This window comes from Ostrinia furnacalis, unplaced genomic scaffold (assembly GCF_004193835.3).
Source record: "Ostrinia furnacalis isolate ACB-3 unplaced genomic scaffold, ASM419383v2 OfSCF7604, whole genome shotgun sequence".
Lineage (NCBI taxonomy): Eukaryota > Metazoa > Arthropoda > Insecta > Lepidoptera > Crambidae > Ostrinia > Ostrinia furnacalis.
This window is the reverse complement of record NW_021137843.1, coordinates 494,564-517,453: the sequence shown is the minus strand read 5'-3', so window position 1 is coordinate 517,453 and position 22,890 is coordinate 494,564. Positions and strand designations below refer to the sequence as shown.

The following is a 22,890-nucleotide window of genomic DNA, read 5'->3' as shown; positions in this document are numbered from 1 at the left end:
TAATAGTAGTAACTTTTTTCAGTCAGTTTTTGTACATAGAAGGCACTAAGCAAGTGTTCGATTTATTTCTAGATACTTTCTCTAACATTGTGAAGTAAGATAGAGTAATAAAAACGGTCTGAGAACAGAAGGATTCTCTTGTATATCTTGCAGAGAAGCATAATAATGAAGTAAAATTACATTCATCATCCAGTCATATAAAGTCAGAGAATATTCTTTATGACTGTACGTTTGTTTTTTCTATTCGAGTAAAAGAGAAGACATTATTTTTATTAAATAATGTATGTGAAGCATAATAATGAAGTAAAATTACATTCATCATCCAGTCATATAAAGTCAGAGAATATTCTTTATGACTGTGAAGACATTATTTTTATTAAATGCTTCATGATGAACATTTTTGCCAATTTTTCGTTTTGTGATTGCTTTAAAATCGAGTAGTCATTTTAAATAATGGTTTTTGCTGTCCAATTTATGGGGACACTAATTTGTAGAAGATTAAGCAATCATTTATCAATCAAACCTAATTTCTACCAATTAAAAACTTATAGTAAACTAAACATCTTAAAAAGTATTTAAAATACGTGTAATGAGATTTTTGAGCACTTACAAAATAAGTTTACTCAGTAAATATTCGATTGAAACAAGTATAATTTTCTTGGAACAGAAGTTTAACTTCTCTATAAATAGTTATAAAAATCAATATATTAATCGATAAATTTCTAATTTATATTGAGACTTTGACATCAGATCAAGCGGACGGCTTTAAAAGAGCATAAGCATGGAACCAATGTCTATGTGTTTGCTATCACCATGAATACTTATGTATGTAATGTAATGTCAGACAAAAACAGTATTCAAATCTCTTAATCTTACTTATGGGCAAGTAATTTAACCATGGCGAATAAACTTCACAATAATAAATCGATTAGATGGTAAATTGTGAAATCATTTCAACACAGAACAAAATTACTTGCAAAAATTTGCAAATAAATACAAAAAGATGGCAGGGTTTACCCCAAATGCGAGTTGTTTTCTTCTTGATCCGGATTAGTATAATCCGAGTAGACCCAGTAAACACTTCTTGTAGTGGCCGGAGCAGTCACCCTGGAAACAATTAAAATAAAATTAGCATCTGTAGCCTCTAAGAAATGACGCTTGTATGTAAAACTGCATTTTATAAATTAAGTTCCATAAGATAACAATAGATGGCGCTGTATGTACTCTACATCTCACGCGGTTTTAAGTTGGCGGTGACGTGACTCAACCCTCTTCTTTGTAGGACTTCAAACACCACATTACGCACTCAATTGTGAAGCTAAACAATGTAATGAATGGCAAGCAGTTTTTAGTTTTAAGCCTCTTGAGCGTTACTATTTCTTTAAATGTCTGAGAAGTGAATTTTCACAATTATGCGGCTGAGCGAGTCTCTCCTTTATTGCTTAGTAGTGATAATCGCTATTTCTTTAACTGTTGGACCTAGCTAACGTTGATTAAAGTGATATTTCTTTTGGACCTTAAATCTATAGTTTTAAGTGTCAATTTACCTCTATCCAGCTCTGCAGCGTCTCTCCGTACTTGTTCTGGAACATATCCGAGATGTCTCCAAGATCCAGTTCGCAGCGCGTCACCATAATGCGGATCAACTGACGGTCGTTTGTACCAAGACCCTTCATGGATTTGTGCAGGCGTTCCGCGAAGAATAAAGGCTTGTTGCGAACCACTTTCACTGTAACAAGGTTATTTTTATTATAAAACACTGTTTTTAGGTCTAAATCATCAATGATCGTAATAGACGTATATTATGATGTGAAGTATTTTTACATTGTACACAAATCTTGTAGAACTGATGAAGAGAAAAGTTCTCGAGTGGCAGTCCTGGCTTCCCACTCGGTGGATCGACGATCTAGTAAAGGTGGTGGGCAACCTGGCTACGGACAGCGTAGGATTGGTTTTTATGGAAATCCTTGAGGAAGGTCTTTGTTTAATAGTATCTCTTTATCTGAAACGAATGATCGAACGAGTACATCGTCGTTATCATTATTTTCAGGATAAATAGCTCCACTAGACTAAATAGTCTCCACTGCAGGAACACGACCTTTACCAATGTATCAGAGGCAAATGGAGGATTTTCACGCTGTTCAGACGGGTTGGGAAGGCCTGATGTTATCCCATTTCTTCCTTATTCGCCTCTTACGACATCTATGACAAAAGCTCTCAGAGCCTTCTCGATGTCACCCGAGAACTCGGACTTGATGGCGTCATCGATGTCGTGGCCGGTGAGGTAGTGGTACTCTTGGAAGATGGCCGCCAGTTGGGGAAATATACCGAAGATCCAAGGATCTTCAAAAAGTAAGTCAAGACTTACCGATAGCTCTCAAAGCCTTCTCGATGTCTCCGGAGAACTCGGACTTGATGGCGTCATCGATATCGTGGCCGGTGAGGTAGTGGTACTCTTGGAAGATGGCCGCCAGTTGAGGGAAGGAGCGAGAGCACAGGATCGCGTTGAACACCGACTCGTCTGTGCCTAGACGGAGTTCACCTGGAAAAGGAATTGGAGTTTGTTTACTACTGACCCTTAAGGCCGGGTAGCAGAGAAAATGGCGAAAATGAGGTTTTCATTTTTCATTTTTGAGGTACTAAACAGTAAAATTAAAGGCTAAGATTTTTATTGGGCATAGTTGAGGATATTTTCTAGGGCTATTAACGGATGGAAACACGATTTGATGAAGTTGACTCGATAGAATAAATTCCCAAAGTTACCTCTATTCGTTTTCTATTTATGGTTTTATTTTTAAAATAAGCGATTTGAGATTCTAAATCTTTTACTAAACTAAAGTTCAGAAATAACTTGAGGGCTTTTAACGGATGAAATTTTTATATTGCGTCTTATTTAGTTACTATGTTAAAAAATGTGGAAAAAATCGTCCATGACGGCTTGGACAATCTCAATCAGTCGCGCGGTGGCGCTTACGGAGGACGGACGCGTGTCAGTTTTTTGGCCGTGACAGTTCGCGATTTGTCAATATTTTTGACAATGATGACTTTGATGAGTCACAGTATAATAATATCAGTGTTACTGGAGAAAGTTTAAATTTTTGATAATTAAGAATATTATCAATTTTGTCTACCTATTGAAATTTAAATCGTTCGCATCCTTTTAAACGAAGACTCTACTCATGATACATAGTACATTCCTCAAATATGAGACTGTGGCGACTACGTCCCACTTACGCCTCATACCAATTAATTAAAATATACTTAATTGTAATACTTCTCGTACAAACTTAAGATGTAAATGCTTTGTTAGTTATAGCGTGTTAATTTTAGAGCATGGTAATTTTAGTTTCTCACGCACCTGCAATTTTAGGATTTTATTGTCGGAATGTTTAACTCAAATCTTTTTAGTGTTTCGCCGATGTAACATGTGGTCCATTGTTGATCTATGCAAATATTGCAGGTGTCTGTGTATCAAGCAACACCAACCTTTGTAATGTCTTTCTATTGTTTGTTGTTTACTTTGTATTATGTTTGTGCCAACCTTTGCCATGTGTTTCATGCTAATTGTTTTGTTTGTATCTTCGTGTTATTTTCACTTTGTTTTACGATTGTTACCTGAAAAGGCCGCCGACCGTCGAGAGTAAAACCAATGTTTAGTTTAGTCAGTCAGTACGCAACCTCGGTACCGGTCGGACGCCTTGAAGGCCCATCCTCGCGCTTACACAATACAGTTACCGTCTTACCAGTCTATATGAACTTTTATTTATAAGAACCTACGAACCCTGCTACCCGAGTATAGAGCGCCGACAGTGGTGACCCCGACGTGATCTTACGTGTTTTATTGTGCGCTTAGGGTTTTATCAGGGTTCAGGTTCGCGCCGCGCAGTGGATAATTTCGCGCAGTGATAATTTCGCGCAGTGATAGTTTCGCGCAGTGACAATCCATAGACTTACTGACATTCTTCGTGATTGTGTGAGTGTAAACAGCGTAACGTTAAAATGGCTCATGAAAATACCAATGTCAACGGGCCCGCCAAGAATTTCCCATGGCTGCAGATGGCACAATTCAACACATCGGACCCCGAGTCTTGGATGGATTGCGCGGAGAGCTTCTTGAGTATGTCAAAGGTGACAGACCCAACAGAAAAGTGCTTGTACATAATAAGCAAGATGGACTCTCACGCCCTCAGAGAGGTAAGAGACCTCATAACTGGCCTCTCAGTCGTCACAGTGGGGCAATATGAAGATCTGAAGAAGAGGATAATTAAAAGGTTCGGCGAATCCCAGACAGTGAAAACTCAGAGGCTTCTGGAAGGAGAGGAGATCGGTGACCGAACGCCGTCACAGTTCCTGCGGCATCTCAAATCGTTAGCGGGCAGCGCTATGCCTGAAGACGTGTTGCGAGTTATTTGGACGAAGGGCCTACCTACCGACATGCAAGCAGCTGTCGTGGCCAAGAGAGATACGCCACTCGACGCACTTGCCGACATTGCAGACCTCGTAGCAGAAAACGTTAGGCTACGGTGCACGAGGCCATCGCCCCCGGTAGCAGCGATCTCCACACACGACACTGATGAGCGTTTACGCCGGCTGGAAGAAAACATGTCGCTCCTCATAAAGAACTTGCAACAGGCACAAGTAAGCGAGGTAGATGCGAGAAGTAGCAGGCCACGCGGTCGTGCGAACTCACGCTCGCGAACACCATCACGGTCTAGAACTAGACCAGCGGACTGGCTGTGTTGGTACCATCATCGCTACGGTGCACAAGCGAGGAAGTGCATTGAACCATGCCCCTACAACAAACCACAGCAGGGAAACGCCAGCGGGAGTCATTAACGGCGGGTGACGCAATTTCCCACACACCTACACGCCGCATCTTCGTTACCGACAAGGCCAATAATGTAACGTTCCTCATTGATACAGGGGCCGACCTTTGCGTATACCCTAAAGCACTAGTCCCTACGGCTTGCAAAGCTTCTGCCTATGGATTAGTCGCCGCCAATGGAACTTCAATAACCACGTATGGTACTATCGCACTGACCTTGAACCTCGGGCTTCGAAGAGACTTCCCATGGATTTTCGTGGTAGCGGATGTACAGAAACCCATTATAGGTGTAGATTTCCTCGCTCACTACAACCTGATGGTAGATGCAAAAAATAAGAGGTTGGTAGACGCGATCACTCATCTTACGGTCAATGGACATGTGGCTGAGTGTGAGCAACTCACTGTGAAAACTTTAAGTGGAACATCACCTTACCTCGATCTACTGTCCAAGTATGTTGCGATAACACGACCAGACGGAGCCATGCAGGAGGTAAAGCACGGAACGAAACACCACATACTGGTGACGCCAGGACCTCCCGTAGCACTCAAACCGCGAAGGCTCGCTCCCGATCGTCTTAGAGCTGCCAAGAAAGAGTTTGATTCGATGGTAAAACTTGGCATCGCTCGTCCATCGAAAAGCCCGTGGGCAGCGCCCTTAGTTATGGTAACCAAGACGACCACATCCTCCACGCCAGAATCCAGTTCATCACCGATTCCCGGAAGTGAAAAGGAGACTGAAGAAAAACATCGTCCATGCGGTGACTACCGAGCTTTGAATGCAAGAACAGTGCCCGATCAGTATCCAGTGCGTCACATTCAAGACTTCGCACAGTGTTTAAGTGGTAGTAAAGTGTTCTCAAACCTTTCCGAGTTGATTTGCCTGCTATATGACCTGAGCTTTGCTTTAAAAAAATGACCCTTAGTCATCTAAGATTTAATTTTGTATGAAGAAGTTTAATAAACACTTAAAATTGTGTTTATAATGCTATCAATTAGACATACGTGCCAAAAACTTTTCCTGTCAGCACGTTTTTTTTCTAGCGCGATGATTTCTGCAATGTACCGGTGACCGGTGTATGGCCGCGCATTTACGTAATTTTTTGGAACTCACTACTTTTTAAATTACATTTTCATTTAGGTAGAACTGTTGCTTAGGCATTATAGATTGCAACAAAACTAGCGCGGGATGGCTACTGCCTTCTGTGAATACAATACTTTGTATTCAAATTTTACGCATGTGTTTATGGCAGCTCAGTGAAATGGACGAAAACCGAAGTTAGATAGAAAACCAGCACAATGACCCTACTTTCAAAAATTAATATTGCGATTTTATAAATCACTTAAACAACTTTATATTAATTTGCGGGTACGCCGGGACAGCTCGTAAAACAAATTCATTATTTACATATTACTAATTTATCAACTTTGTTCATTGTTAGTTCATTAGTTGTTCGTGTTTCGTTTGGGTTAGACCAAGAGCCGAATGCAAAAAATAAATGTTACTTAATTATATTAATCCTACAAAAAACGGACGGACGTGTGCAAGTCTAATAGCCATATACTTGGTTAACTCATTTTAAAAAGTGCACAAAAACGTTCTATGTTCAGACAGACTATATGACGAATCTATAAGGGTTCCGTTTTTGCCATTTGGCTACGGAACCCTAAATACCGTATCAAAATCTGTTGCATAGTTTTAAAGATCTAAGCATACTACGAGTAACTGATCATAAAATGTTATTCCAATCGCTCAAGCTCCCGAGGATCTACCGATAGGTCGGGTGACGTAATCTTGAAATTATTTTAGCCGGCGCGGAACTTCCGGAAGGTCGGGTGACGCCACGCCTCTTTGAACCGTGTTTACTTTGGCAGTTATATTCTATATTTATTCGATTCTAAAATATATTCCGAAAAATTTTGAAAGTTGTTTTAATTTGTATCACTTGGATATGATTTGTATTAGAAAGTGCTGTGAGTGTGACGCTTGAACGGAAGGAAGTCAACCTAACCTAACCAACTGCGTATTTCTAAACTGCGTATTTCTATACTGTGTAGCCGCGAGAGCTCTTTGGCGCGCTGTCTTCGGCGAAGTATTGCGCGCGCAGATTTTGACAGCGCGAAATACCTACTTTAGCAGAAATACCAAGCCTTAAGACATTTGCTTTTGAATCTTATGTTATCTCACTAAAGTTCAATACATCGTGTTACTGGAAGGCTAAAATCGTCAGATCTGCGAGTGAGACGATTCGTAATGACTATCGAAAACAGCTTGTAGACATGGCTCAGAAGTGAGATAGGTCAATAATTTTAAGGTTTTGTTGCTGGTTGTCCCAGTAACTTTTCGGTGCCTTATTTTTTTCGTGGTAAAAAAATGGTAAGCGTATTTTTTTAGTTTAACATAATAAGGTAGCAACCTAATTTTTATTATCTAAGAATACTACCATTCATAAAAAATAACAGCCTTTATGTATATTCATAATATTAACTTTTAAATGAAGCAAACGTGATGTCACTGTCCATACAAACAGAATTATTTAACATCCATTGTTTCTAAATATCATTAAAATGACTACAGATGATTCAATCAACTGTCATTAAACCTTATCATTGTCTTATTTTAAACACAAACTAATCTCTATTTCCAAACCTTGACTGTACCGTGACGTTAACTGTTCGAACCTCTGAATCATCACAATCATGATCAATTTGGCAAAAGCAGGGCGACTGAGTCACAAGGACGTAACTGTGACGTCATACCGGAATAGGCTGTCTGACGTAACAAACGATCTAAATCTAATGCTTCTGGCCGTTTTGCTTAGCGTGAGAAAAACAACAAGTTTGTTTCGATAGCACATAAATGAGGGTTTTCGCGAATGAAAAATCCGCCAGATGGCAATACGTAGACGCGAGGTCCAAATGCTGCATGATTGGTTATTTTTGACATGACATTGACAGATATGTCAAAATCCACCAATCACGCAGCAGTCAGACCCTACATCCACGTCCCGCTATCTAGTGGATCTTTCATTCGCGAAAACCCTCATTCAAACTGCATGGTATCTTATGTTAAGGTTATAGGGGTGATATAAAAAAATTCACATCTGCTGTTGAATCTACTAGCTGAGATTATTTCAAATAGCGCCGTGAGTCTTGGACTAACTACATCGAACATTTTACAGTAGTTAATGATACATAAATGATACTAACCAGCTTGAAGCAAGCTTCTGGCGTCTTCCCTGGCCTTCTCTTGGTCCACGTGGAAATCTTCGGCTCTGTTACCCTGGAAATAAAGAAAATAATACTTATTTTAACACTGAGGAGGCAAATTAGGGAGTAAAAATATTTAACATCCCGCGAAAGTAGCTATAATGGCGATTGTTTTTCGACTTTGAATACAGACGAATAAGGATCAATATGGTAGTTACAAATATCTCCCCTTCAGTAATTTGAAATTGCATCGCATAACCATCGCTGCTGTGTAAAAATTGCGTTTTATTTGTCATGAAATAAGAGCGACTTTAACTAAAAATTTTACACAAACAACATTATTAATGGAATATCTTTGCCGGTATATTTATCAACAAAGCATTGTGACCTTGTTCAATACCATTCAGCTACATAAAAAGTTTTCATTCAACGAATGAATCTATTGCACCATAATATCCGTATACGTCACAGAGGCAAGATCGTTTCTGCTTAGTACTGGCTGATTGTCATCGCGACTGATCTTGCGCAGGGTCATTACTCATTGCACGTAATCATGACGTAGAACAGAAACATTTTGTTTTGTTTTTTTTAATCCTTAATGATTAATGTCATACGCATTTTGATGTACAGCCAGCGTCAAGTTCGTGACGCTCAAAGTTGCCAAAAAGATTGCAATACGTCTTTGTTACATTGCAATAAGTTTGTGTTATCAAATTTTTAGCCACTTTAGGTGTCACGTACTATTATCGCTAACTGTTTGTATGTCAATTCGTAAAATGCCTGTTAATTGAATTTGCAATAAAACTTACTTCGATAATTTTACTCAACCTATTATAATACAGGGCAAATTATGTATTTTTTACCCGACTGCGCCAGAAAGAGGAGGATTAGATAATATTTAAAATGTTTATAACTACGTGTGTGAATTGGTTGTAATAATCATGAACCATCCATGTAGCATTTAACAAATAGATATTGACTAACCGATTTCACACGGGCAAAATAAAACAAACTCAACATACATATTTGGCAGATTTTAGATTGTGTAATGCATTTTTGTACGTCTATATCACTTCCTTAGTTGGTAAACTTAATTGCATAATCTTTGACTAGTTGTGTAGTTATATGAATTGAGGTTTTAACATAAATTGTTGCTAGGCCAAACAGTGGCGTACGCTGGTATGTCAATATTTTTTCTTGTAGTTCAAGTACGTTGTGTAAAAGGAAAACGCGACACTTACCACGACTAGTGACGTCATCAGCCTCTTGAAGTTGCCCGAAGTGTCGCCTCGTAAGTCGTCCTCCAAGAACGTACCATACACTGTGGACAAATAATGTGTTATCAGGAAAATGACAAGTTGTTTTTAACTCTATAACAAACAGCAAGTCCAATTTCTTTGGACCTTAGCAAGTGACAATAAAGTTCAAAACACAATGGCGATAATGGCCCATTAAAAGGTCAAGGTTGAAAAGCAGATCTCAAAATTTTCCTTTTGTAGAAAAAGGAGGCGTATTCATGAAGCTTTACAATTCCGATTTAAATGTAAATGTGTAAGAATTCGTATACAATTTTGAGTGATTTCCATTGGTTCAGAAAAACGTTTACAGCCCCCCTAGACAAAACGCACTTTTTGATCGAATCGAAAATCGAATCCGTCAAAACTCCATACAAAAAAGTGGCTTTTCGACCACTTTTCGACTGGTTTGCGATTATAATTTGCACTTTGTCTAGAACCACAGGACGTCCATTTGAACTGTCAGATGACATTGTTTATTTGTTTGTGTTTAAAAGATATAATACTTTCGTTGAAAAAATATCTATAGACTCTGACTATTTGACTGTTCATGCTGTACCATACAAGAACGGTGAATATTCCCTCTATTTGGATACACTCTGGTTAAATGATGGTGCTTATCAGACTATTCCCACATCGGAATTCGAACCCGCAACCGCTTTCGACATTGTATATGTACCACTAGGTCAGTTGACTGTCGAATTAATATGTTTCATGCGTTTGAACTTGTATTGAGTGAATAAATCATTGGACGTGGTTGAGTGACTAAAATGTTAAGTTATAAAAGCTGTTATTAGTACCTTAACGTCAATATAAACTGGTAACAGATATTTCTTACAAGTACATGATGAAAGTAAATACACTCAACATCAAATAAACCACACCTTCCGCGACGCGAACTTTAAAGATTTTCTTCTGACACAATCATGGTACCCCAACAATATTGGTGTTATTTGAAAGCCCAATAAATATCCTTAAAGAAAAACACATTTAATTTCTTAATAAATGATTAACATGTACCATAAATGTGACTTGAAAAAAAACCTCACTTTGGGCTCATCTCTGGGATCAATTAGACCAAATTTTATGGTTATAAAACCAAATAATGATCACACGTGTCCTCTTTAACAGATGGATAGCGATTAATCCCAACTTAACAGTTTTAAAGCCATAAAAGTTGGCTCAAGCGTAACTACCTATTTTTTGAAGAAGTGACTCTGGATCCTTCTAAAGACACATTTTTGGGATAAAAATCTTTCCTTTAATGAAATGAAATTTAGAACTAGGCTTTTAAGTGGTGCCAATATTGGTGGGAAGTGGGGATGCACACGTTTGAAAGTGCTTGTCGCGGGAGGTGCAATTTATTTGATGTCGAGTGTATAAATGACATGAAAAACAAGACCAAGGGAAAGCGGAAAAAATCGATAAGACGAATAATATTTGGCACAATTCCAGTATTCGCATAGCTTTCCTTTCCGACTTGTGCTATAAATAGGAACCATCCATATAAATAAAGGAAGTCATTAGGGGAAACCCTTTTTGATGACTGGTGAGTCATCGCCCTGACGTTGTGAGAACAGTCACTGTTATAATAAATACAGATTGCACGCTGTGTAAATGTTGTGAAATAAATTGTATAAATAAGAGATTACAGTAAAGTTATTTTGATAAAGTATGAATAATTGGATTGTTGATCATTGAATATCATTTAAAAATACTGTATTTTATCATACCAGTTGGTCTTCTAAGAATCAAATTGAAGAGAGTAATGACTCACAGGAAACTTTAGGGTATTAAATATCCTTCTGGTCCTTTCTGGAGCTGAGTAACAAAACGTATTTTGTACTTCACTAAAATGCGAATTAACTAGCTAGTAGGTTACCGGTCAATCTATATCTATACTAATATTATGGATTACTAATGTTTGGCCAAAAAACGTTTCCCAAATTATCACATCGCAAACAACGTTTCGCAAATTTTCATTTGGCAAATTCTTATTTGGCAAAACAACTTATTGCAAACTTTTAATTCGCAAATGTCGTTTTTGGCATATTCTTGTTTAGCAAATTATTGTTTGGCAAAGTATGTTTTGCCAAATGTTTCATTTGGCAAAAATACTTCACGATAAACTATTTACAAAACAATTTGATTGGTGCATAGAATGGAATACAAATTAGCTTGTGGTTATTATTTTGTTTAGTGGGTAGTTAATATAAAATTTGTTCTAAATTAATTTTCATAATTTCATTCTTTTTATCGAAAGGATGATGGGCACTTTTCTATGGAATCTGGGCGTAAAACCAACAGAAATGTAACTACTATTATTTGTTAGGACTTAATATCAGAAATATATTTTCATATAAATAACTACCAAAAACTCCCGGGTTTGCTTGGAAATTGACATAATGTGTAATAGTAATAGGTGCTTTATTACGCAAACAAAAAATATTTAATATACTTATCTACTTACATTTTAAATACATTAAGTTATTTATCCATTATTATGTCCAACAGTTCAGGAGTGGGGCCAACAAATGGTTTATTTAAACCATGTTCTACATTATAAGCGTAGGACCATATCTAGGTACCATTTAGAGAAATGACATGAACACAGTCATGTTTCAATGGGATTTCTACCAGTTAAGTTGTTGTGTTGTCGCATAATCGATCACGAATCGATTTATTAATCGAATTGCCAAAAAACGATTTATCGATTAACAATTCGATTAATCGATTTTATTGATTACCATCATTACTGTCATTTTATTGTTAATTCAATTCCTTATTTTCAGCAATATAATCGATTATTGCAATCGAATAATCGATTATGGTTTATTCGGTATACATACTTACTAAATCGATAGAATCGATAGTAAGATATGATACAATACTCTCAATATGATCGATAAAAGCAATGTAATTGACCTAATACTATTTTTATTACCCTAATGTGATGTGAAATACTATGGAAACTTTGCATATTCAACGACCTCTATCTCCGTATCCCCGCGTATTTCAGGGTTGTTGTCATACTATGAAATGAAGTACTAGTATTAAGCTTTAATTTAGTATACTTTTTGTTTCTGTTGGTTTAACGCCCAATATGCCCATCATCCTTTCCAAATTATTCATTAACAATAGAGGTGATTCTAGCGCTCGGCGGCCGCTGCCGCGGCACGCTTCGCTCGCCTTCGCGCGTTAAGGGTCACTGTTCTAACCTAACCTAACCTACTATTTTCTGCAATACCTACTTTCTGCAACCATACTGTTTTCTGTAAGATTTTCTGTAAGAGATCTTTGTTTTACATAAAATTCTTGTGAAAACCACGATCATGTGCCTTATGCTTTGATTTGTGGGTAACGGTGGGTATGTGAAGTGTCAATTTGACCAAACAAATTATTTGGCATATAATATTTGGCAAAATAAAACATTTGCTATACAAACATTTGCCAAGTAAAATTTTGCCAAATGATAATTTGACTAAATGAATTAGTTGCGAAAAGTACATTTGCTAAAAGTTCATTTGGGAAATGAAACTTTGGCGATAAGTTGTTTGCGAAGTGAAATTTGGCGAAAAGTAATTTGGCCAAACGGAAGGATACCTAATATTATAAATGCACTCTCTCTCTCTCTCAAAGTAACTCTGTCTGTCTGTCTCGCTTTCACGCCTAAACCACCGAACCGATTTTGATTAAATTTGGCATAGAGATAGTTTGAGTCCCTGGAAAGGACATAGGATAGTTTTTATCCCGGTTTTTGAAACAGGGACGCGCGCGATAAAGTTTTTCTGTGACAGACAAAATTCCAAGCGGGCAAAGCCGCGGGCGGAAAGCTAGTATCTTATAATAGGCCGTGCAGTGATTCCACACAACAATAGAACTTAACCTCATGCAATATTCATTATTTTTCTACAAACAACTGTTGAAGTGTTGCTCCGATTCCGCCATTTGCTTTCACTCAATTCTTACTCATTGTAGTTCTCAGAACGTTAGCATCTAATTTTAAACCTTACAACACTCGTAATAAGCGTCTAATTTTAAATTGTAGCGTCGGAAACAATTCATTAGACGTTCACAAGATCATGACTCCAAGGACGGTTTACATGTCGCGAGAATCTAGTTTCATTGTAATTTGTAGTATCGCCTAGCATGGGTAATGGGCAATAATGGGTTTATCCTTACTCGGAAGGTGTAATAAGTTATAAGTACCGACGACAGCATATCAAGTTAAATACAGTCTAATTCTACGCAATCTTAAGCAGAAGGAGCTATATTGCAACAAAACTGTGCAGTTTGTTGACATTACATAAGAAGAAGGCAAATAATATAGCATCTTTTTATATTAGCACGTATGTAATAAAGCGACACCTTGATGACATGACCATTTCCGATCATAATATAGATAATAAATATAGTGTAGCAGAATAAGGTCAGGTTATTATGTTAGTGCTGATACTGGAAGCATGTGAGGTAAACATGTCAGTCAACATAGTACCGCTATGTTTGTAGTACCGTGAAGTTACAAGGTCAGGTCAGTTTGATAAATGAAGCTAATTTTGGTAAGTGACTCAGAAAATTCACCATAAAGTTACGGAGATTTTAACTTATGAAACACATGTGGTCAAAAGCCTGTATCGTCACATTTGTGTACCGCGACTTTCGAATGTTTTTTCGCTGTCACTCATGCCGGCACCTCTGAGTGAGTGAGAGAGAGTGAGAGAGTTTAAGGTCAATATGATGAAAGTGATGAATCACCACTCTTCTATCGATTCTTAAATACCCAGACGATGGCCCATTAGGTAAACACTGTGGCACCTTATTACACGTAGTAGGTACCAGAAATATGTTTCCGTAATTCGTACCTAGTATGTACCCAGAGTGACTGACTACCTGATTAAGCGAAAGGACGTGGGTTCGATTCCCACCTTAGACAGTTCGATTTTTTCAAGTTATTAGAGACAATAAATCAAAAATTTACCATAAAACAATAATAACGGTAAGGGAAAGTCACGAATTAAGAAGCATGCATTCATTGTGTAAAGAGAGGTTAACAAACCGTTTGTCTCTAACAATACAAGACCTAGTTTGCACTCTCAGAACTGCAAAAGTTTAGTACTCACTAGCTGTATACGCCTGCTTGATGACCTGGATCTCATGGTTGGACATGGTGCACATGACCTCAATGAGCACATCTTCGTCGGTTCCAATCCCAGCTGTGGCATCGTGGAGTTCCTTAGCGTAGAACTGAGGAAGTGGTGTCATCAGAGCCACGAGCAGGTCTTCGAATTTCCCACTGGTTTCGCTCTTCAGGTCTGATACTAAGTCCTGTGGAAAGAAACGGTTTTTGATCAGTCTGGCCTAAATATGAATTTACTAGACGTTTTTCCGTGCGTGCAGCGTGGGATTTTCATCCACAAGGTAGACCGACGACCTCATAAAGGGCTACCTTTATGAGGTCGTCGGTCCACCTTGTGGATGAAAAGCGCCTTGAGCAGGAAGGCGCTGCATGCGTTGGATGCAGGCCGCTACCAACCGGGTGGTATGGAAATCATTGTGGGAAACCTATGTTCAGCAGTTGGAATTCTGTGGCTGAAATGATGATGAGACGTCATTTTCACTAGGATACTCTCTCTTTATACCAAATTCGAAGACGATAGGTGATCTAAGTCGCAAAACAGATAAAAGAAACAGGCACATGAAAGTTATCAGGTCATGCCACTATAGAACCTTGGGGGTTTCATATTTTTCTACTAATTAATAGTGGCGAATTACAAACATTACACACCTACAGACTTTCCAGCCACGTTTTCAATTTCATTAAGTAAGTGTTCATTAACAAAAGTACTCGTATAATATATGGGTAGGTAACTAATATCGGCCTCGTATGTAACTATCACCGGTGGCTATCAAATATCGAATATTAATAAGTATATTGTTTACATGTCACTTTCTAATCTAAGGAAAGGTGACATTCATACGAGTATTACGTGTGTGTTGGAAAATGGTAATATTGAATTGGAAATTGGATCTTTATAATTGACAGTTATGGGTGATGAGCACAGATCTATCCATTTATTTCAAGATCGATATTGGTATAATTCAATAATATAAAAAAGACTCTAACAATGAAAAAAAATGACCAGGCTCATTCAATCATTCCGAAATTGAATGATTTACGATGTATGTATGTATACTATACATACATTCTATAGATATACAAGCTCTTTTGAATCATTCATTTTCTAGTGACAGATTCTGAAGGGTGTAGACACTTATCAACATGTAAACAGTGTCTCGAACACTTTATGAAACGTTCAACTACGCATGCTTATCTTATGTCTACATTTAACTTGCTTTCTTTGCTGTACGTAACACAGCAGCACAAGTTGTAGGAGTATGTATGTTAATTCAAAAATACTTGCAGGAATAGGAAGACTTCAAAAAATATCTCAGTAACAATAATAGCCAAGTTAATTTTTTTTTATTCTTGTTGTTGAATTATGACGTTATTCATTAACTAACATTCGGAATTTTAAACGAACAATCATTATCATTTATTAACCACAGTCAGATATTACAGCCGGTTAAAAACCATTTACCTATACTGACGATAACCGCGGTATGGAGGAAATAAACTCAAAATTATGTTAGTTCAACTGTTTAAATATTGTTCATTTAATAATATTAATTACTTGGATAGTTAACTTCATTTTCATGCATAGTTTTGAATTTCCTCGTGTAATATTTTTAAAATTATGAGTCTTAGATCCTTTTCGCAATTTTGTGGTTTTAGCGACTAGTAGTTGGAATCGCGGAGTAACTAGTGGCTAGAAAATATGCGTTTACTTCCACAAATCCTCATCAGTACCTACTAATTAAAATTGGAAGTAGGACGTCCACCCTAAGGTGGGTCGACGACCTCATAAAGGTAGCAGGAAGGCGCTGCAGGCCGCTACTAACCGACCATTATGGAAATCATTGGGCCTATTTGTATAGTGGACGTCCTACGGCTGAAATGATGATGATGAATTAAAATTTTAGATCTTACCTTTCCATAAAGAGTTTTGAACTCGAACGCGATCCTCAGACGTTGCTCATTGCTGCGTCTCGTCAGGACTTGAATGATGGCCTTTTCATCAGTCCCAAAGCCCTTCATAGCCTTGCGGAGGACCGCCGCATCTTCGCGGGGGTCGAACGGGTTCACCGGGACCACGGTGGGTTTGGACTGAAAAACAATTGAAGATCAAACTTGTTTCTTTTTTTGGAAAATGAAAAAGTTGACAGTGTTTAGTAATTTGAGGCGTTGTAAAAAGTGAAAGTGGAACTGTTTTGCGATTAGCTGATGAATGATGATATTTATTATAATACTTGGGTGCTGCATAGATAAGAGAGATGTCTTTGTAACGTCCTTTGTATGTTTAATTCCTTTTTTAAGGGTCATATTTAAAAGCGTTTATCTACCGTTGGTTAAGGAAGTATGTAAGTACCAACTCATTAAGCTTTACCCTAAATAGGTAGGAAGAATGGTAGTTCATTTGGTTAAGCAATGAATACAGGATTATCTTAATGATTTTGAATATAATTTTATACATTTGCTAGGAAACTGCTCAGTTTAAATTGTATACAAACATCCGGTCTGATGGTAGATAGGTACTCCATAATGTGCACTAAACAAAGCGTACATACATACCCATGATTATTTCATTGTACCTACTTTCCAAAAAACCCGCTAGAGATAAGGACAAAACTTATTTCAAATCATCAACAATAATAACTCTGTTAATGACCAGTAAGTGATTAGACAAAAATGAGTAAATCAATTGTTTAACTGAATCACTTATCGTTCAAACGATTAGCGGAACAATCATTGCATTAGTGTCGACGGACCAATAAAAATAAAACTACATAAATACCGTGTAACGAAATGACTTGAACCCACGCCGTAGACCAATTGTGGCTCTGTACGCACTGCGCATACTTGAATTCGAAGTTACAGAGGACATATTAATTACCACAACAAAAGTCTGGTGAAAACGACAAGAAAGTCCAACAAACACAGTCACATCACTATTCGAGGCTATCACTGGACAAAGGTTCACCCCAAGTGGGATTTGGAGATGGTTTCCAAAATCGCCACATCCATTGTCCTAGGAACCAATTCCGAGACTGAATATACGGTATACGATGCGACAGACGCTCGGAGCGAAGTGACCATAACAATATAATTGCTTCGAACCGTTCCTTGAATAGAGTCTCTGTACATGTAGGTACTGCCCGCCTCCTGTTAGTGGGCTGACTGACTGTATTATTTACCTTACGAGCATTGGCTGATGCTTCTCAATGATATTTAAAGAATTAGAAAACAGAATAATTTGTTTTGCACCAGAAAGGATACTCTCGGATATTTACATCCCGCTATGGGAGATCAGACAACGGATTTTAAGGAGGATCGAGCGTCTTCTGGTAGTCCATTAAGGATCGATTTCTCGATAAGAAATGGGAGCTATAATCAAATGTGTTTAAGGCAACTTCATCGTAGGCAAGATACACGTACTGTTCTGTATAAGTATACCTAAAGAAGACTATCCAGGATGTAACTCAATCAGGGACATATTTTATGAACCCCTACCCTATGTTATTTTACAAAAGGCACACACACGCTTCTTATCAAATTTGCATTCTTGGACTCAAAGGCGTTTTGAATATGCACAAATAAGATAACAGAAACGGGTTGAAAAGACCAGACCAGACTGGAATTTCCTTTTGAACAGGTTCTTTGGAGCGGATATGACCAACCCATCATAAAGGGAGCTGGTTTTCAGACAAAAAACAAACATTAAATAAAGGGGTTATTAAGATCCAATTTTGCGAATGGTAGACAAATTTCGGACACTGCCATTAGTTCGAGGCGGCCTTGACCGGAATATTGTCATCGCTTTTACTTCGTTCGCGTCAATGTTTCAAATGGCTCTGGGTCGCCATATTGTTTTATTGGGTATACCAAATAAAAATCATCTTATATAACATCATTTATGCTAACTAAGCAGCAACTTATATTTCTTGCAAGCTGTTTATACCTCTAAGTGATAGTGCAATTAGCTTAATATTTTGCGTATTTTTTAACATATTGTGTATTGTTGTACCTATCGTTGGTGTACCTAATCTATACTTATAATAAATCTGTAGCGAGGTCAATTCTGTACATGAAATATATTTTCAAAATAACTATCAGGGGGTAATTAGCGATCGATACTGATGCCAAAAATGCAATCAGTAAAATTTTTGTCTGTCTGTCTGTATGTTCCTTATAGAAACAAAAACTACTCGACGGATTTTAACGAAACTTGGTACAATTATTCTTCATACTCCTGGGCAGGTTATAGTATACTTAGGAATTCCCACGGGAACAGGAATTAGCGGGAAATTCCTTTTGTATGAAAAATCTAAACCGCTTAAGTTACACGCTTGAAATTTGGCATGCAGGTACCTTAGTAAAATTAAAGTTTAGCTACAACAGGATATTGCAAAATTCCTACGGGAACGGGAGTTAGCGGGAAAAAACATTTGTATGAAAAATCTAAACCGCTTAAGTTAGACGCTTGAAATTTGTCATGCAGGTACCTTAGTGAACTTAAAGCTTAGTTACAACAGGATATTACAAACTTCCCACGGGAACGGGAGTTAGCGGGAAAAAGCATTTGTATGAAAAAATCTAAACCGCGTAAGATAGGTGAAGAGGGTAAAACGGGATCCACGCGTACGAAGTCGCGGGCGGCCGCTAGTAAATAAATAAATAAATAAATAAATAAAAACAGAGCTGTTACCACATTTACTGTGGAAGACTGGAAGAAAACCTAGCTGGTTTAAACCAGCAGACTAAGGTTCAGCATAAAATTGAAATCATGCTAATTTAACTAGCTCAACGCTTAATTAAATTAGTATCACAGAAAGGGAAAAGCAACAGCAACTACCACTAAAAGATATAAATTCCCAAGGTCATTGATCATACCGTAAGTTGATTACCGCTTAAGTCGAATGCTAATCTCCACAATTAGAGTCTGTTCGTTTGGAAAGTTTCATGATGAATTTGTAAACAAATGTGCTATTCGTTTTCAATTTAAAAGGCAAAGTTGATATAACAACCAATATTATTATGACATTCTGATATAATAACGTAAAGTTCAAGTAAAGGTCTTGTCACCTGCTCATAAATAAACAAGTTCAAGAGTTTTAACAAAGACTATTAATAATAACTATCCTAAATTGGAATGAGTTCCATACAACGTTTGTATGTTTATTAATGTTATAACAAATTTGAATTTTCAATTAAAAAAAAAGGCCAACCTATTCGCCCACACCAATAAAGATTCAACTGGTTATAGCACTATTCAGGAAATATGTATTTAAATATTTCTTAGCAAAAACAATTCAATTTTATTCATATTAGAATATCTAGTCAGTGATATTTTAGTAACTTGTTTTTTTTTAAATCTGCTAAATTGTTCTTAAATCCCTGAAATAGCATCCTGAAATAGCGTTCCTTTCAGCTTAACTGTACACAAACAAGATACAGTAGTAGATGAAAATAATATGAATAAAAAGACCATTATTTTTAAACATACAACAGTTACTGTGCATACAAAGACGTCAAGTACCAGCAAAAAGATACATCATCAAAAGGTTTTATACAACTATCCACTTGTTGACTTGCATTTCACTTCAATAATATGTGTTCGTCATACTCCATTAATATGATTATTATTATAATAATAAAACAATGACACATCCTTAATAGTAAACAGAAGCTTGTTAAAATGTAGTGTTTAATGAAGTGAGTAATCCAGCTCCTATTATCTATTTTTAAGCTCGGTATAAATTGAATTTTAATTTTTAGACGTTATGAGTGCTTAAATTCCTCAGCATTATAAAATCACATAAATGAGCAAAATGAAAAATATGTTAAGCCTTAGTCCATACAAAAGGTTAGAAAGCACAGCAAGCCACAATGTTTTGCTTATCACAAATGAAACCATGATTTTTATATCAATAGTAATGATAAGTTAGCATGTGTAAACAATAACATTTAAATGTGTAACCATTAAATCAAGGCTCCAGGGTTTATTAATTTGCCAGTTTAATGTTAAAATTGCAAGATAAGGCTTGGTGTAGTCATAAATGGAAAATAAAGATTGCACAGATATATTTTTTAAAATAATTAGGTGAATGTTAACATACCTTTGGTGTACTAGGCACAGAAGCAGTGGCACTGTAAGCTTGACTTTGAACACACTGCTGGCTTTGCGGGTAGCCTTGATACTGGTTTTGCTGCCCATAGCTTTGGTTAGCTTGTGGATAGCCCGCACTGGCTTGTGGATACCCCGGTTGAGCAGATGGGTATGATTGAGTTGGGTAACTTTGAGCAGGGTTAGAATGAGCCTGATGGGGGTAAGCTTGACTGGGGTACCCTGGCCCAGGTTGATTTGGGTACCCTGGGCTAGGTTGCGGATAACCAGAAGGCTGTGGGTACCCTGAATTCGGTTGAGGATAACCAGGACTCGCCTGAGGGTAAGCGCCGGTATAACCGGGCTGTGCCGGCGGGTAGCCCATAGTTGAAAGTCCCGGCATCGGCATCGGATTGCCAAAGGACTGTGGGGCCCTGTTGCCGAATCCAATATTGTGCATATACTGCTGTTGTGGGTATCCCGACTGACCCTTGAAACGAAACGAAAATGTCATTGAACTCATTTGTGATAAACAAAACATCTCTATCCCATATTTAATTTTATAACCTAGAAAAGTTCACTTACTTGCTGGTACGGATTCATTTTGAAGATTTAGCACAAAACACTGACACACAAGTTTCGATGCGGACTGCTTGCTTTTAAATGAAATTAATAAGTGACGAAGAGTGAGTGAATACAACTTGATGACTCAGTCTCGTTGGTGGTTCACGATAAGCGGGGTAAAACAATCCGCCTGGACCGCCTCCGTTAATGATGACGTGAAACTTGACTATTGTACTGACTGCTTCTAGTTTTGTCGTGCCTCTTCTCAATAAAAAACCAATAAAAAAAACTCGCAAAAAATCTTGCACTAAGCTCTTGCTTAGCGGGAAATTATTTTTTGATTTGGCCACACAAAAAGTGACAGTTCGTGTCACTCATGTCGATTAAGGATGTGAAAAATGTATCGAGTTTGAAATATCAATTGAAAACTATTTATGATTATTGTATTTTAACAATATTATTTTGCGTTGGTGAACATTCCTAGCAAATTCGTTAAAGTGTAATTATGTACTTGAATAAACTTAAGCATTTTACCTTTCTATTGGCTCAAACAATCTATTTTTTTAAGATTTGGGACCTCCTCTATGGGAGGTTTATCCCTGGCAATGTCAAGTATTAATTGATACTTTGTGATAGAACATGGGTGCCAGCGTGAATCTGATTGAACGGAAAGATCGACCATGCTTTCCATTCAATTACCCTTCACGGAATCCACAATCTCTATATGAATTTTGTTAAAATGTATATTATATAGCCTGACCAGGAACATAAAAACCCTCGCCATGTTGCGGAAAACTATTGGTACTAATATCTTTTAATGGCAACAGTAACTGAAAACTTCATTGACATGTCACCTTGCATGTCAGTCAATTGCTGTCAAAGTGTAAACAAACTTTATTTTAAATGTGCGCAATTGATTTTGTGAATTAAATTGCTAAAATCTTTTTATAGTCGTGAAAGAAAAGTGGTTCACAATGTGTTAAAGTCTTTGTCGAAGAGAAATACTAAGGGTTCGGATAATATTTTCATTGAATAATGTTTCCGACAAAGGTTGTCAAATTGACTGACATGTTTATCGTATAGTACAGTCCACTATGAAAATTAGGTGTGGTTTGTTTCAACTACCTATTTTAAATTTTTTGTTACTTTAGTGTTGAATTTTATGGAATTGGGAAAGAAGTACCGAGTTTGATGCGTTCATGAGCAGACATTGCAGTTGAATATTCAAGTTCTGAATTTGATTATTGATGAATATTAAAATAAATCCTACCAGCTCGATTGATGGTTTCATTTAATTTATTTAAACCAGGTTACCTATAATAATATTTTTTCGTTAATTTATGAAAATATCAAATTAGCCCGTAATCCTGAATCCTGATACACAAAGTTAGCCTATTAATTTAACACAGGTACGACTGTACTCAGTGTTGCACTATCAAATGCAATTGACGCGCCTCTATGTCAAGGTTTTTATGTTCCTGGTCAGGCTATACATAATATTTATAGCTCATAGTCCGATTTTTAGTTCGGTGGAATTCTGACAGCTGTCATTTTTGACAATTCAGATGTTATAAATAAGCCTTTTTTACTTTGAATTATAAATAAAAAATATGAAATGAAATTACATCAAGTACAACTGCTTACAAGAATGAAATATTGTTTGTTTTGTAAATTCTATGTACAGTAATTATTGATTACAATTTAGAGATTAAATAAAATAAAACGTGTTTTTAACTCAGTAAAACAACATTTATCATAAACGAAAATATGTATTGAT

The 22,890-nt window shown here is 37.1% G+C and overlaps 1 protein-coding gene across 3 annotated transcripts; it reads right to left on the bottom strand.

Moving 5' to 3' along the window:
• Positions 1 to 1,040: 1,040 nt before the first annotated feature.
• Anxb13 (annexin B13) lies at positions 1,041 to 21,384 on the bottom strand. Of its 3 annotated transcripts, XM_028322179.1 has the most exons (9): positions 21,135 to 21,384; positions 20,563 to 21,039; positions 16,376 to 16,552; positions 14,448 to 14,652; positions 9,274 to 9,353; positions 8,033 to 8,105; positions 2,369 to 2,542; positions 1,548 to 1,729; positions 1,041 to 1,107 (listed from the first exon to the last, which is right to left on the bottom strand). In XM_028322179.1, exons 1-9 carry the CDS (start codon positions 21,150 to 21,152, stop codon positions 1,051 to 1,053), a joined length of 1,443 nt encoding a protein of 480 aa, XP_028177980.1. In that variant the 5' UTR covers positions 21,153 to 21,384; the 3' UTR covers positions 1,041 to 1,050. The 3 variants fall into 3 exon arrangements, with proteins under 3 accessions (XP_028177980.1, XP_028177982.1, XP_028177981.1); XM_028322181.1 differs by lacking the exon at positions 20,563 to 21,039 and having other exon boundaries at positions 21,135 to 21,378; XM_028322180.1 differs by lacking the exons at positions 20,563 to 21,039; positions 21,135 to 21,384 and adding an exon at positions 17,241 to 17,735.
• Positions 21,385 to 22,890: the final 1,506 nt, after the last annotated feature.